Genomic DNA, 13256 nt, shown 5'->3' with positions numbered 1-13256 from the left:
GGCAAGCTACCAAGAGTATCCCGCCTGCACAGCAGAGCCTGGCAAGCTACCTGTGGCATATCCGATATGCCAAAAACAGTTAACAACAATCCTCACAATGGAGATGTTACTGGTGCCCGCTCGAGCAAATCGATGAGCAACAGGAAGACAGTGCTACATAGTGCTTGTGCTACTATTCCAATATTTCATATTTCATTTCTCTGCAAACTGTAGCATCTTTTTATCCTGAATATTTTTTTAGGAATACTCTTGGTGCTGTGCGGGGGACCATATGAGATTGAACCCACATCAGTCGAATGCCAAGTAAACACGCTACCCACTGTACTATCACTCCTGCCCCGATCCTAATCATTTTGTTTTGCTGTTTTGGGGTCATGTCCAGCTTGGTGCTCAGGGGCCACTTCTGGCTCGATGCTCAGGGAACCATTAAGGTCCAGGTCCGTCCATGCAGAATATGCACTCCAGCCCTTTGAGCTTTCTCCCTTCCTTGGGAATCTCAGCCAGTCTCTTCCTGAAACATCAGTCCTTCAACAAGTATTAATGGAGCACCTACTCGGGACCAGACACTGGGTCCCACTGAGACAGGACTCATCGCTCACTGCACCGCAGTGTCCAGTCTGAGAAGAGAAGATCCTAATCAGCATATGATTAAAACAAGTGGGCTGTGAATCCAGTTGACCCCTCCAGCTTCCCAAAGACCCCCACGGGCCATCATGGAATCCTGTTGACTGTACTCAGAAGTGTGTCACCAAACTCTCTAGTTCTCTATGCCACTGTCACCATCTGATCACTTCAGCAAACTCCCTCAATAGCTTCCCTTAATGGACTTCCTGTCCCATGTGCTGTCCATCATCTCATTCTGTCCCCACAGTACAAAATTCAGGCTTGCAGAGCCACATGTCCCAGACAGCAGTTACCAGGCCCGAACAGCAAAACTGCCAGGCTCATACTTGGTGGATGTGGTGACGCTGGAAATTAAACTCTTGACCTTACACTGGCAAAGCAAGCGCTCCAAGCCACCTGGGCACTTCCTCCAGGTCCTGCTTCTTAAAAATATTCCCAGATGGAGGCAAGAAGGACAGTCCAGCAGGCAGGGTGCTTGCCTCGCATACGGTCAAATAAAGTTTAATCCCAGGCACCCCACAGGGTCCCCTGAGTTCTTTGAGGACTAATTCCTGTGCACAGAGCAAGAATAGTCCTGAGCACCACCAGATCTGGATACCCCTCCCCCCAAAAACCATCAAAAACACTATATCACTGTCATCCCGTTGTTCATCGATTTACTCCAGTGGGCACCAGTAGTGTCTTTATTATACTCATCCCTGAGAGATTTTAGCAGCCTCTCCTTACTCGTCTTTCCTAACGATTGGAGACTCTTTCAGGGTCAGAGGAATGAGACCTATCGTTACTGTTTATGGCATATCGAATACGCCACGGGTAGCTTGCCAGGCTCTGCCATGCAGGCGGGATACTCTCAGTAGCTTGCCGGGCTCTCCGAGAGGTATGTATATATCTTTTAGTGTATTTGGGATATGAATACACCATGGGGAGCTTGCAAGGCTCTCCCGTGCGGGCAATAGACTCTTTGTAGCTTGTCAGGTTCTCCAAGAGGAAGAACAAGGCTATTAGATGTCGCTTCCGGGAGCTTGGTCTTAGTCTCTGGATGTTGGCTATTGGTGGGATTACACCAAAAACAATAAAAAAAAAAAATTCCTATTCCTACCTAATTATTTCTAATCATATCACACTATTTCACTTTATGCTAAAATAATCCAACAATATTTTTTTTAAGTCAGTGAAATAATTATGTGAAAGTCCAACTGCCTGACACGCACCAATCACCAATAATAAACCCAGCCCTGAGAAAGCCTTCCCTCTCAAAGCAGGCAGGGAAAATAGATTTTGAAGGTAGAATACTGGGAATGTGGCTCTGTGGTACGTTGCATGCCTTACATGCGTGAGGCCCTGGGTGTGACCACACACAAACACATACACACAATTACAAATTAGAGCCGGAGAGACAGTACAGGGGTTAAGATGCTTGCCCTGCATGCGGCTGGCTCTGGTTCAATCCCCAAAAAAACATGGTTCTCCAAGCACTGCTGGGCATATGGCCCAGCTACCTGCCTCCCCACCCTCAAATCACAAAACTGAAAATTACAGTTCACTTGATATGACATACAAGAATTTACAGTAAGGGACCAGAACAATCATTCAGTGGGTAGAGAGCGCTTGTCTTGTATGCACCCAACCCAAATTAGATCCCTGGCACTGCATATAGGCCTCTGGAGCGATTCCTGAGCACAGAGCCAAGAGTAAGCCCTCAGCACCACTGCGTAGGGGAAACATAAATAAATAATTAAAAGAGTTAGTTCCTATAGTACTCATGGTGTTTAGTCTTTTGCTATGCTAAGGTTAAAGAGTGGAATTACCTCTTTAACTTTGGCCGCTGCGACGTTGACTGTGATGCAGGATTTGAAAATCCGGTGCTTTTACTCACTGGAATGGCATTTTTTTTGGCACTGACCCCCTGAGTCGAGTGGGCGCTGAATGACTTAGGACTTCTCCGCTTCACTCTCCGCTCCTCCATTGGTTTCAGTTCTTTACTGTGCCAAGGCCAGTTTCGGGGGCCCTAAGGAAATACAGCGATGCACTCATAAATGCTAGAACTGAACGTATAAAAGAATTCAAAATTCCTAATTCACAGGTGGAAAAGGATCAAGAATTTCAGAGGTCATTAGAGAATGAATGACAGTAGAATCTACCAGACTATGTATATAGAAGCATTAAGCAAAACTGCATTTTCAATAAAATTTGCTTTGATCATTTTACTTATTCACTCTTCCCACAAATATTTACCCCTTTTTTTGGTGGTGGTGGTGGGGAATGGGGAGCCACACCCAGTGACACTCAGATTACTCCTGGTTCTGCACTCAGTAATCACTGCTGGTGGTGCTAAAGGATATCTGGGATATCAGGGGTATCGCATCCAGATTGACCGCGTGCAAAAGTAAATGCCCACCTGCTGTACTATCTCTCTGGCCTATTTACACTTTTCTACATGTCAGACACTATTTTGGACATTGGTGATAAGATACTGAATGAGACAAACTTCCTGCCCTTAATAAGCATTCTACATAACAAGCAGACTGGAGCAATAGCACAGCGGGTAGGGTGTTTGCCTTGCATGTGGCCAACCCAAGGAAAAGTAAAATTCATCATTATATATGCTATTTTGCCACTATCAAAAAGATTCACCATGTAAAGCACATAGCATGTGGCCCATCTGGGTTCAATCCCTGCCATCCCAAATGGTTCCCCGAGCTCACCAGGAGTAATTACTGAGCACAGAGCCAGGAATAACCCTGAGCATTGCCAGGCATGGCACAAAACAAAACAAAAAAGATAAACTATGAGGTTACACCACAGAAAATATGCATTACATTTTCTCTTTCCAATGTATTTACCACAGAAAATATTCATTACATTTTCTCTATCCAACATTTTCTCCTTATTTTATTAACTTTCTTTTCTTAGCAATTACCCTTCTAAAAATCTCTTTCCAGGTGCCAGGGAGATAGTACAGTGGCTTACCTTACATGCAGCCCACCTAGGCTGAATCCAGTAGGCCCTGAACACAGCAGATGTGCTCGTACCCACCATCCCCCACAAACAAATAAATATATCCATCTACATTTCTTTTATTCACGTAGAGTATTAAAATCTTTTGAGAGGAAAGGAGCCAAAGAGATAGTAGAGTAGGTAGTACATTTGCCTTGCATGTGGCAGGCCTGGCTTCAATCTCTGGCATCCCATATGGTCCCTTGGATACCACCTGGAGTAATTCCCAAGTGCCACACAAAGAGTAACCCTTGAGCGTTGCTGGGTGTGGCCCCTAAAAATACTGGGGAGGGTTAGGCCACACCCAGTAGTACTCAGGGCCCACCCCTGGCTCTATGTTCAGGGCACTTCTGGTAGGCTCGAGGGATCATATGGGATGCAGGGAACTATTCCCAAGTTGTGTGAGAAGGAGGCAAATGCCCTAGTCACTGTACTACCTCTCTGGCCCCTTCAGTTCTCAATTATAGTGTTTATCTACCATGAAATATTTATCTGGTTATGTAACTTCATCAGATTGTAAAGTTTGTACATTCTAATGAATTTGATCCTCTATCACTATTCAAGAAGACTCAAAATACACTTATGTCACTCCTACAGCAATTACTTAAGAATTTTAATTTTAATGAAAACATGAAAATTAAACCTTAAAATTATAACATTAAAATTTCTTTTCCATTGTCTGAAATGAGTGCCACAGCACTGGGACTGAAATTCTGAGCAACAGGCTCTGCCTGACTCTAGACAATATTAACCGGAGCTTATAAAGAAGCAAAGGTTTTAGAAAGGCTCTAATCCCCAATCCCTAATCCCAGATTCCAAGAATAACTCTGCTCGTAGTTAAATTTTTCCTTTGAGAAGCAATATATTCACAGATTTTATTAGATATTTGGAATTCTTTCAGCACACAACACAAAAGAATCTTTAAAAATAAGCTAATAAGCTAATAGAGACGATGGGGGGGGGGAAGAAGGGGGGTGGTAAATCAGTTCTCCAGAGCAGCGCTTACTTGTATAACTGATGATACAAACAGACTGGTCTTCGCATTTTATATTGCTGAGACATATGTGGTGCTATAAGAAAAAGTCCCGGAAGCAAAGCGATGCAAATAAACCACAGGTGGCTTCGTCAAAGCCCTTCAGGAAAATTCACCAGACTGGGGATAGTAACCGGAATGTACAAAGCTATTCCGAAGCTCCAGGAACAAATAACTTGTAGCAAATTAGCAAACAGCAAGTAGCAAATAACTTGTGACACCAAGAGCAAGTGACATTTTTTTTTGTTTTGAGGCCTGGTTAGTAAAGCGATCTGGGTCCGTCCGGAACCCATCCGCCTCCCTGCAGGAGGAGTCCTGGCGAAGTCCGTCCAGACTCAGGAATACTCCCTCCCCAACCAGTCGGACCCCGACCCTTCGCTGCGGGGATGCTGGCAGCAGCCGGAGAGGGTAGGGGGGCGGGCAGCGTCTGGAGAGACCGACGGCGGGCTTCCCAGGCCCCCACCTCGTACCTGTGGCAGAAGGGGATGGAGGTCCTCGCCCTTCACTTGCACACGCCCCCGAACCTCTGAAGCCGCAGCAGCCGCGGCTGCGGACTCTCCGGATGCATCTAGAGCCAGGGTCGCAGCTCAGCCCCCAGCGCGGCCACAGCGCCCTTTGTTTACGGAAATGACGTAAGGAGGCGGGGCGCCCCCGCTGCCGCAGCGGGAGTCTCGCCTCTTCCTGCTCGCTCTCGCGGTACTTGCCGCTGTCTCCGCCCTCCGCGTCTCCCGGCTCTCCCCGGTCCGGCCTCCGGGCGTCCTTTCGGGGGCACGTGGGAGAAGCACCCACGACTGGCCTCGGACTTCGCGGTCTCTTTAAGTCGGAAAGGGTCGGCGCGAGTGTGCGATCTCAAGGGCTCCTCCCGGAACTGCCCCGCCCGCTCGGCCGGTGCCCGCGCTCAGGAACTACAACTCCCAGAATGCCATTCGAGTCCCTGGGCGTCGCCTTAGCAACTGCTGCGGACTCGTTTCCGAGGCTAGGCAGGGATTTCGCGCGCGCAGATTTACAAGGTGGTGGGGAGAAGCGTGAGTCTGTTCAGCGACCCTGACGCTAAGCCCCTAAGTAAGATCCTATGCTGCCAAGATTACCATTTTTTTTCCAAAAATGATATTCTGCTGCCACTCGGGTGTGGTGACGTCCGGGGCACCAAACACCAGCGTTTTGTCTAACACAGTTCGATGCGGTGGACGTTGTAATTCCCATTTTAGGGATAAGGACTCTTGGCGCTTTTTGTTATTTTTCAGCGTTTGGGGTCACAGCCAGCGATGCTCAGGGCTTACTCTTGGGTCTGCACCCAGGAATTACTCCTGGCGGTGCTCAGAGATCGAACCCGGATCAGCCGTGGGCAAGGCAGACGTCATCCCCGCTGACTGTCTCTCCGGCCCTTCTTGGCGCTTTCAAAGTTGAATCAGGTCCACGACTCTCCCTTGGGAGCGTTCTGCACTCCAGGCACCGTCTGTGCGGGAGAAATTGCGGCTGCAGAGAGAAGCGGAGCAGAAACGCACAGAGCGTGTCTTGGAGACCCCTTCCCCGTTGGTGCTCAAGATTTCCTGGACGGAGAGATTGGTGGAGGTTGTGGAAGCTCCGCGTCTGCCTAGGAAATTGGCTTAAGAGGCTGCGTGAGCCCAGCAGCCTGAGCAAAAGACCCACACACGCCGCCTAGCTTCTAGAATGCGAGAATCTTCCACACCTCTCCCTCTTTAATTCTTTTTTTTTATTAGTTTTTTTAAATATTTTATTTATTTTTAATTAGTGAATCAACGTGAGGGTACAGTTACAGATTTATACATTTTTGTGCTCATGTTTCCCCCATACAAAGTTCGAGAACCCATCCCTTCACCAGTGCCCTTTCTCTACCACCAGTAAACCCAGCATCTCTCCCACCCTCCCCAGTCCCATCTCCCCCCACCCCACATCAGATAAGGGGTTGATATCAATGGTATATAAAGCACTGGTTGAACTCTACAAGAAGAAAACATCCAACCCCATCAAAAAATGGGGCGAAGAAATGAACAGAAACTTTCCCTCTTTAATTCTTAAAAATGCTGATGTGGGGCCAAAGCGGTAGTACCGTGGATAGAGCTTTGCCTTGCACGCTGCCGACCCCGGGTCCATCTGGGGCATCCCATATAGTGCTCCCCACCCCCCCGCCAGCAACACCAGGTGAGATCTCTGAGCACTGCCAGGTATAAGCTCACCTCCCTACCTGCAGATGCACAGCCAGCAAGCATTCCTATACCCATCTTCCAGAATAACGAACATCTGTTCATTTCCGAGGAAAGATGTTTTGTCATCTCAGTTTCAAATGAAAAAAAGATCAAAGTAGGTGGCCAGAGAGAGTACAGCGCTTGCCTCACACGTGGCTGGCCTGAGTTCCATCCCCAATGCTGAAAGGGGAAGCCTCAGTTTCCCCTTGCCAACAGGAGCGGAGCCCACAGCTTCCCCTTGCCACAGTTCCAATTCTCCCCCCTTTGACCGACCACACGTCATCCCCCTATCTTGAACATTCCTGGAATTCCCTAGGACCATATTTTTCTATCCCAGAGCTAGAAGTCACAAGACTTAAGATAATGAACAGTACCCGAGGCAGCTGACCAGAAAGACAAGCCAGCCTGACCACCCTGTCGATTCCCTGCATTCTCTGTAGCACAAAGGCACGGTTTTCTTCTGAAATCTCACAAAAAGAGCCATAGTTAACTTAGTGCTATATTAAGTTCCTCCCCACTCGGGGAGCTCCTTTTCTAATTTCCAAGTCTGAGTCTGAGCCATCTTTATTAGTCAGTGTTTTTGTTCTTGGAAATATTGAAGACCCTGGGAATCGTGAATGAACAGAGACCCACTGCTGTAGGCTTTGCCTCACCTGCATCAACACCACAGTCACCCAAGCCTGGCCGCCAAGACTGATCCCTGAGCTCAGAACCAGGGTAAATCCTAAGCACCACTGGGTGTGCCCCTGTCCTTAGACAAGACATATGGCTAAACTAGGAGTGTTTGGCCTAAGTGAACTTGGAAAATTAAGGAGACAAGATTGCGGCTAGATTTTTACTAATTTAAGAACAGAGACACAGAGGTACAATTTTGAGTGTGATCTCTTCTACCTGAAATCCTGAATTCTTCCTTAAAAGAAAGTCAGTTCTTTGAAATGTACTAGATTTTCCTTTACACTTAAAAAAATCCCTTGGACTGGGCAGTTGGGTCAATGGACTAGTACTCGTGCTTTGGTGTGGGAGGCCAGTGTTCAATCCTCAGCATCACACGGTTCGCTGAGTACCACCAGCAGTGGCCCCTAAGCACTGCCTGCCCTAAGCACTGGCCCCTAAGCACCCCAAAACACAAACTTCTCCCCAAATGATATAAAATGCAAAAATCCCTTATTTGAATGACCTTCTAAATATACACACCTTGTGTAATTTACTTCAATAAGTACTTTCTTAAGATGGTTTAAGGGAATAAGATCTTGGATCAGTAGGACCCCCCTACCTCCCCCAAAGCCCCCATATATGGCATCAATTCACTTTTAAAAAGTATACAGTGTGCCATCTGCAGGTCCAGAACCAGTGAAATTTCACAAAAATCTGCTGGCCATGGATCAAAGTTCAAGATGTTCTATTACTAGCATTCTTATTTACCACTCAGCTTCTGGTTATTTTGACATTAATTAACTATAGAATTTCATTTTTTATTTTGGTGACACTTGGCAATTCTCAGGGATTACTCCTGATTCTACACTCACAGATCACTCCTGGCAGGCTCAGGGGACCATTTAGTGTCAGGGATTGAACCTGGATCAGCTGCATGCAAGGCAAATGCCCTAGCCACTGTACTATTGCTTCAGCCCTAGAATCATTTTTAGTACATTTAAAAACAAAATACTATTATAATTTTTTTATTAATTATGTAGTGGCCCATAAAATCTATGTTCAATTTTCCTGACCCACAGTTGTAAAAAGGATAAAAACCACTGTTGCATGGCCTGGCAGGCATATGGTAGTACAGATGGACAGATTCACAGGTTCAGTATCCACTGAGCCAGAATCTTTCATGAATCAAGGAATCTTTGTTCTTTTTTGTTTTTAATGGAAAATGCCAGATCTGAGCCCAAAAGGATAGAATAACATAATGAACCCCCAAATGCAATGGGCTCACAATCATGCTTCCCTTTACCTTCCCCCAACCCCCACCCCAGCATTTATTTTCCTTTTTCAGGATTTCATTGACGCAAATCCCAGACAACACCAGATCCATAATTTTTCACCATTGATCGCTAGAATATTTTTTTCGGTGGATTGAGAAATAACACGGGGGTTAAGGCACTTGCCTTGCATGCAGCCATCCCAGGTTCAGTCCCTGGCACTGCATATGGTCCCCTGAGCACCAACAGGAGTGATGCCTGAGCACAGAATCAGGAGTAGCCCCAAGCACAGCCAGGTTTGGCCCCCAAACAAAACAAAACAAATTTTTTTGAAAACTTTATTCATACTTATTGAGCCACAGTCATGTATTATCCTTTCTCTTGGGAAAGTTGCCATCTAAGGGAAAAGATAGGTGAATCCAGGGCAAGTGTGCGTATGACATCAGGGCTTGGAAGTCATCCTATTGTCACTGTGGTTCTCAGAGGAAAGACCTTTTTTGCTATTTATTTTAGTGAGGAAGTCTATCCATCATTGCTAAGAATTCCTCGATTCCTCTTTTCCTAGCCCATGCCCAGGCCAAGGACAGGCTCACTGTGTCTTCGAGTGCCCAGCTCAGGAAACAGCAAGCAAAACAAGTTCTAAGCATAAATGAGTTGTCATGTTCATGGAACAGAAAGAATATCAGTGTGCTGGTTAGGATTTCTTGACTGCTGTAAGTTGTACATCTTAAGCTTTAATGTAAGGCCCAAAATAAAACACAGATACCCTTGTATTTGCCTGCTAACTGCTTTGGAAAAATAAGCAAGGGGTAAGCCACAGGCATTAAACATTATAAAACTTTAGACATTAATAAAGTTCTTATATATATATATATATATATATGGTTTCTGAAAATACACATTTTTTGGGGGGTCATACCCGGCGATGCACAGGGGTTACTCCTGGCTCTTTACTCAGGAATTACCCCTGGCAGCGCTCAGGGGACCATATGGGATGCTGGGATTAGAACCCGGGTCGGCCGCGTGCAAGGCAAACGCCCTACCCACTGTGCTATCGCTCCAGCCCCTGAAAATACACATTTTTAAGGCAGAGAGATAGTACAGTACATAAGGCATTTTCCTTGCATGCACCTGATCTGGGAAATCAAGAATAATTTTTTGTGTTTTACCTCTTTGATTGTTGGTGATCAAAAGCAATAAGTGTGTAACAATAAAAATAAAAATAATCCACACACTGAACTGGGCTGGAGCGATAGCACAGCGGTAGGGCGTTCACCTTTCACCCGCTGATCCGTGTTTGATTCCTCCGCCCCTCTCGGAGAGCCTGGCAATCTACTTGTGGCATATTGGATATGCCAAAAACAGTAATAATAAGTTTCTCAATGAGAGACATTACTGGTGCCCGCTCGAACAAATCGATGAGCAACGGGATGACAGTGACACACTGAACTATACAGGGAAAGTAGGATCTTAGAACCCAAAATGAATTCCAAATCACTTTCTGACCTACTATCTTAGAGGCTGAGATAAGTGTCCTCTAATTAGGAAGACTGAGGTGGCGTGTTTCATTGGCCAGTGGTCCCCAGGGGGCTACTTCTAGCTCTGTGTTGAGGGGACTCTATGATACCCAGGCCTCCTGCCGCAGTAGCTCTTCTGTCTCTGTAATGTCATCTTCACTGTAAAGGGGAAGTACCTACAATGACACCAGATAACCAGCTTGTCTCTCCCACTAATCTCTTGGCTACTGCAGAGAAGCTACTGGGTTTCATATATCTTTCTACGTACAAAACCTAGCACATCTGTTCCCTAGTAGAAACTTAGAAAATTGTCTATTAAATGAATGGGTAAATCAGGAACAATCAGACTCATGTGATGGCAGCTAGCAGAATGACATTATTTATTAAACCAACTGCTTCTAAAAACTTGGATTACTTATTGAGGAATTAGAAATTTATGGAGTTCTTAGTCATACCTGCCTCTGATCTCCAGGTGGCAGTATTATCTCACATTACATTTGTTTTGAACGTTTCACCTAGAGTAAAGAGACCATAAATGAATTAAAATAATTCATTTTATTTTATATTTTATAGTTTAGTTCAATTCTATAGTTTAGTTCAGTAACTGTATAGAGCCAACTAGTAAGTGAGAAGTAATATATGATATTATGGTTTTCTTTCCCAGTGTTAGCAGAAATGAGAAGCACTGTTAGCTCTCTCATTTTCAAGTAGTTTCCAAAACTTTAAAGGTAAATTAAGTTGCTAAATACAAATACTTAATTTACAAGTATAGTCAATAAAATAAGCCTAAAATTTCATTTTTTAGTTTGAAAAAAAATGGGTATCGAGATTCATCCCTGCCACCACGTATATGGCCCCTGGGTCCTGCAGGGAGGAAATCTGGAAGCTATTGCTGGGAGTGGGGGGGCCATTGCCTCACTGGTGCCAAACTAAGTAATTTTTTTTTTTTTTGCTTTTTGGGTCACATCCGGCCATGTACAGGGGCTACTCCTGGCTCTGCACTCAGGAATTACTCCTGGTGGTGCTCAGGGGACCATATGGGATGCTGGGAATAGAACCCGGGTCAGTTGTGTGCAAGGCAAACGTCCTACCTGCTGTGCTATTGCTCCAGCCCCCAAACTAAGTAATTTTAAAATTGAAATAAATTCGTTTCACCATCAGTATAATCATATTATTATTTGTTTAATTTAATTAGTTTTTTTCTTATTTTAAAAAATTTATAATTATTTATTTTTCTTTTCAGTCACGCCAAGGATGCTCAGGGGTTACTCATGGCTCTGTACTCAGGAATTAGTCCTGGTGGTGCTCAGGGGACCATGTGGAATTCCAAGAATAAAACCCTGGTCAGCCATATGCAAGGCCAACGTTGTCTCTGTTGTGCTATTACTCTGACTCCAGTTCCAAATCATAGAGAGAAATATATATATAAACATATATATACATATATATATATATATGCCTTACTGGGAACACCTGTAAAGGCGATTAGAGGCCACCCCAAAAGCCTCCATCCCTCTTGGAGAGCCTAGCAAGCTACTGAGAGTATCCAGCCCACACGGCAGAGCCTGGCAAGCTACTCATGGTGTACTCAATATGCCAAAAACGGTAATAATGATGGTCCTCATTCCCCTGACCCTGAAAGAGCCTCCAATATGCCATTGGGCTACAGTAGCACTCGACAGGGATGAATGGAGACGTTATTGGTGTCTGCTCGAGCCAATCGAACAATGGGATGACAGTGATACAGTGATACAGTCAATAAAATAAGCCTAAAATTTAATTTTTTTAACTTTGTTAAATTCGAAATAAACTTTCCGGGGGCCAGAGCCATAGTACAGTGCATAGGGTGTTTGCCTTGCACACAGCTGACCCAGATTCGACCTTTAGTATCCCATATGGCCCCCAAACACTGCCAGGAATAATTCCTGAGTGCAGAGCCAGGAGTAACCCCTGAGCATTGCTGGCTGTGGCCCAAAATTCAAAATAAGCTTTACATAGAACTGTCATGAGAGAATCTCAGCTTGCCTGGTTAGTGTGTATTTAGCTGCTTATGTGAAACACTAAAGATAAAAATAGTTTTCAGAAAAGCTTGCAGGGGTCTGGGGAATGTCAGAAGCATAAATAGATAAAAGATAGATTAAATAAATGATGCTCCTGTGGCGGGCCAGAGAGAACATCAGGAGTCACTCCTGAGCACTGAGCCAGAAATAACCTCGGAGCACCAAGGGGGCGTGGCCCCAACCTAACTCCCCACCAGCCCCAGGTAAAAAAAAAAAAAAAGAATAAATTTCGATTGGGAGTGGGGGGAGGGGAGGGCAGAAAGCACCTGCCTTGTGAACCTGAGGCCATGATTTGATCCCCACTGCCTCCTGAATGCCCTGATTCTGGTTTCCGAGGCTCTGCTTTCTCTCTGGAATAAGCAGAGGCGGGAACGGTGCAATGGCCTAGAGTGGGAGCATGCGCGGGATATTGAGAAGCCTACGGAGCCCCAGCTGGCTGCAGGGGGCTCAGGCTGCAGGTCGGGGAGGAAGAGGTGACTGGATTTAGGGAGGCGTCTGTCTGGGCCTTCTGACGAGCTTGAGCTGCTCTTTAACTCTGAGAAGTGGAAGCATATGGGCGTTTCAAGCACATTGTTCATGTGACAAGCCTGTGGTGGTTTTTTTGTTTGTTTGTTTTTTGTTTTGTTTTTTAATTTTTGAGTCATACCCGGTGATGCACAGGGGTTAACTCCTGGCTCTGTACTCAGGAATAACTCCTGGCGGTGCTTGGGGGACCATGTGGGATGCTGGGAATCGAACCTATCGCTCCAGCCCCCAGACCTGTGTTTTGATAAATCACTACTGGAGGCTGGCCATGGAATAGACCATGGGGAAGGGGTTCGGAGTCAGGAGAGATGGAGAAGGGAGAAGTGGGGTATTCAATCTGGAGAGCATTGAGGGAGATGACGGCGCCT

The 13256-nt window shown here is 45.6% G+C and overlaps 1 protein-coding gene across 2 annotated transcripts in view; it reads right to left on the bottom strand.

The window, feature by feature from the left end:
• CCDC28A (coiled-coil domain containing 28A) overlaps window positions 1-5284 on the bottom strand; it is a 13809-nt gene extending 8525 nt beyond the window's left edge. For both annotated transcript variants that reach the window (XM_055137142.1, XM_055137143.1), the window contains exons 1-2: window positions 5125-5284; window positions 2433-2632 (exon numbers count right to left, since the gene is read on the bottom strand). In XM_055137142.1, coding sequence (XP_054993117.1) covers window positions 2433-2590 — 158 coding nt within the window. In that variant the 5' untranslated portion in view covers window positions 2591-2632; window positions 5125-5284. The remainder of the gene's footprint in view (window positions 1-2432; window positions 2633-5124) is intronic.
• Between the last annotated feature and the right edge of the window lie 7972 nt (window positions 5285-13256).

This window comes from Sorex araneus, chromosome 4, assembly GCF_027595985.1.
Source record: "Sorex araneus isolate mSorAra2 chromosome 4, mSorAra2.pri, whole genome shotgun sequence".
In the NCBI taxonomy this organism is placed as follows: Eukaryota; Metazoa; Chordata; class Mammalia; order Eulipotyphla; family Soricidae; genus Sorex; species Sorex araneus.
Note: the sequence above shows the minus strand (reverse complement) of the source record. Positions and strands in the feature narration are given on the sequence as shown.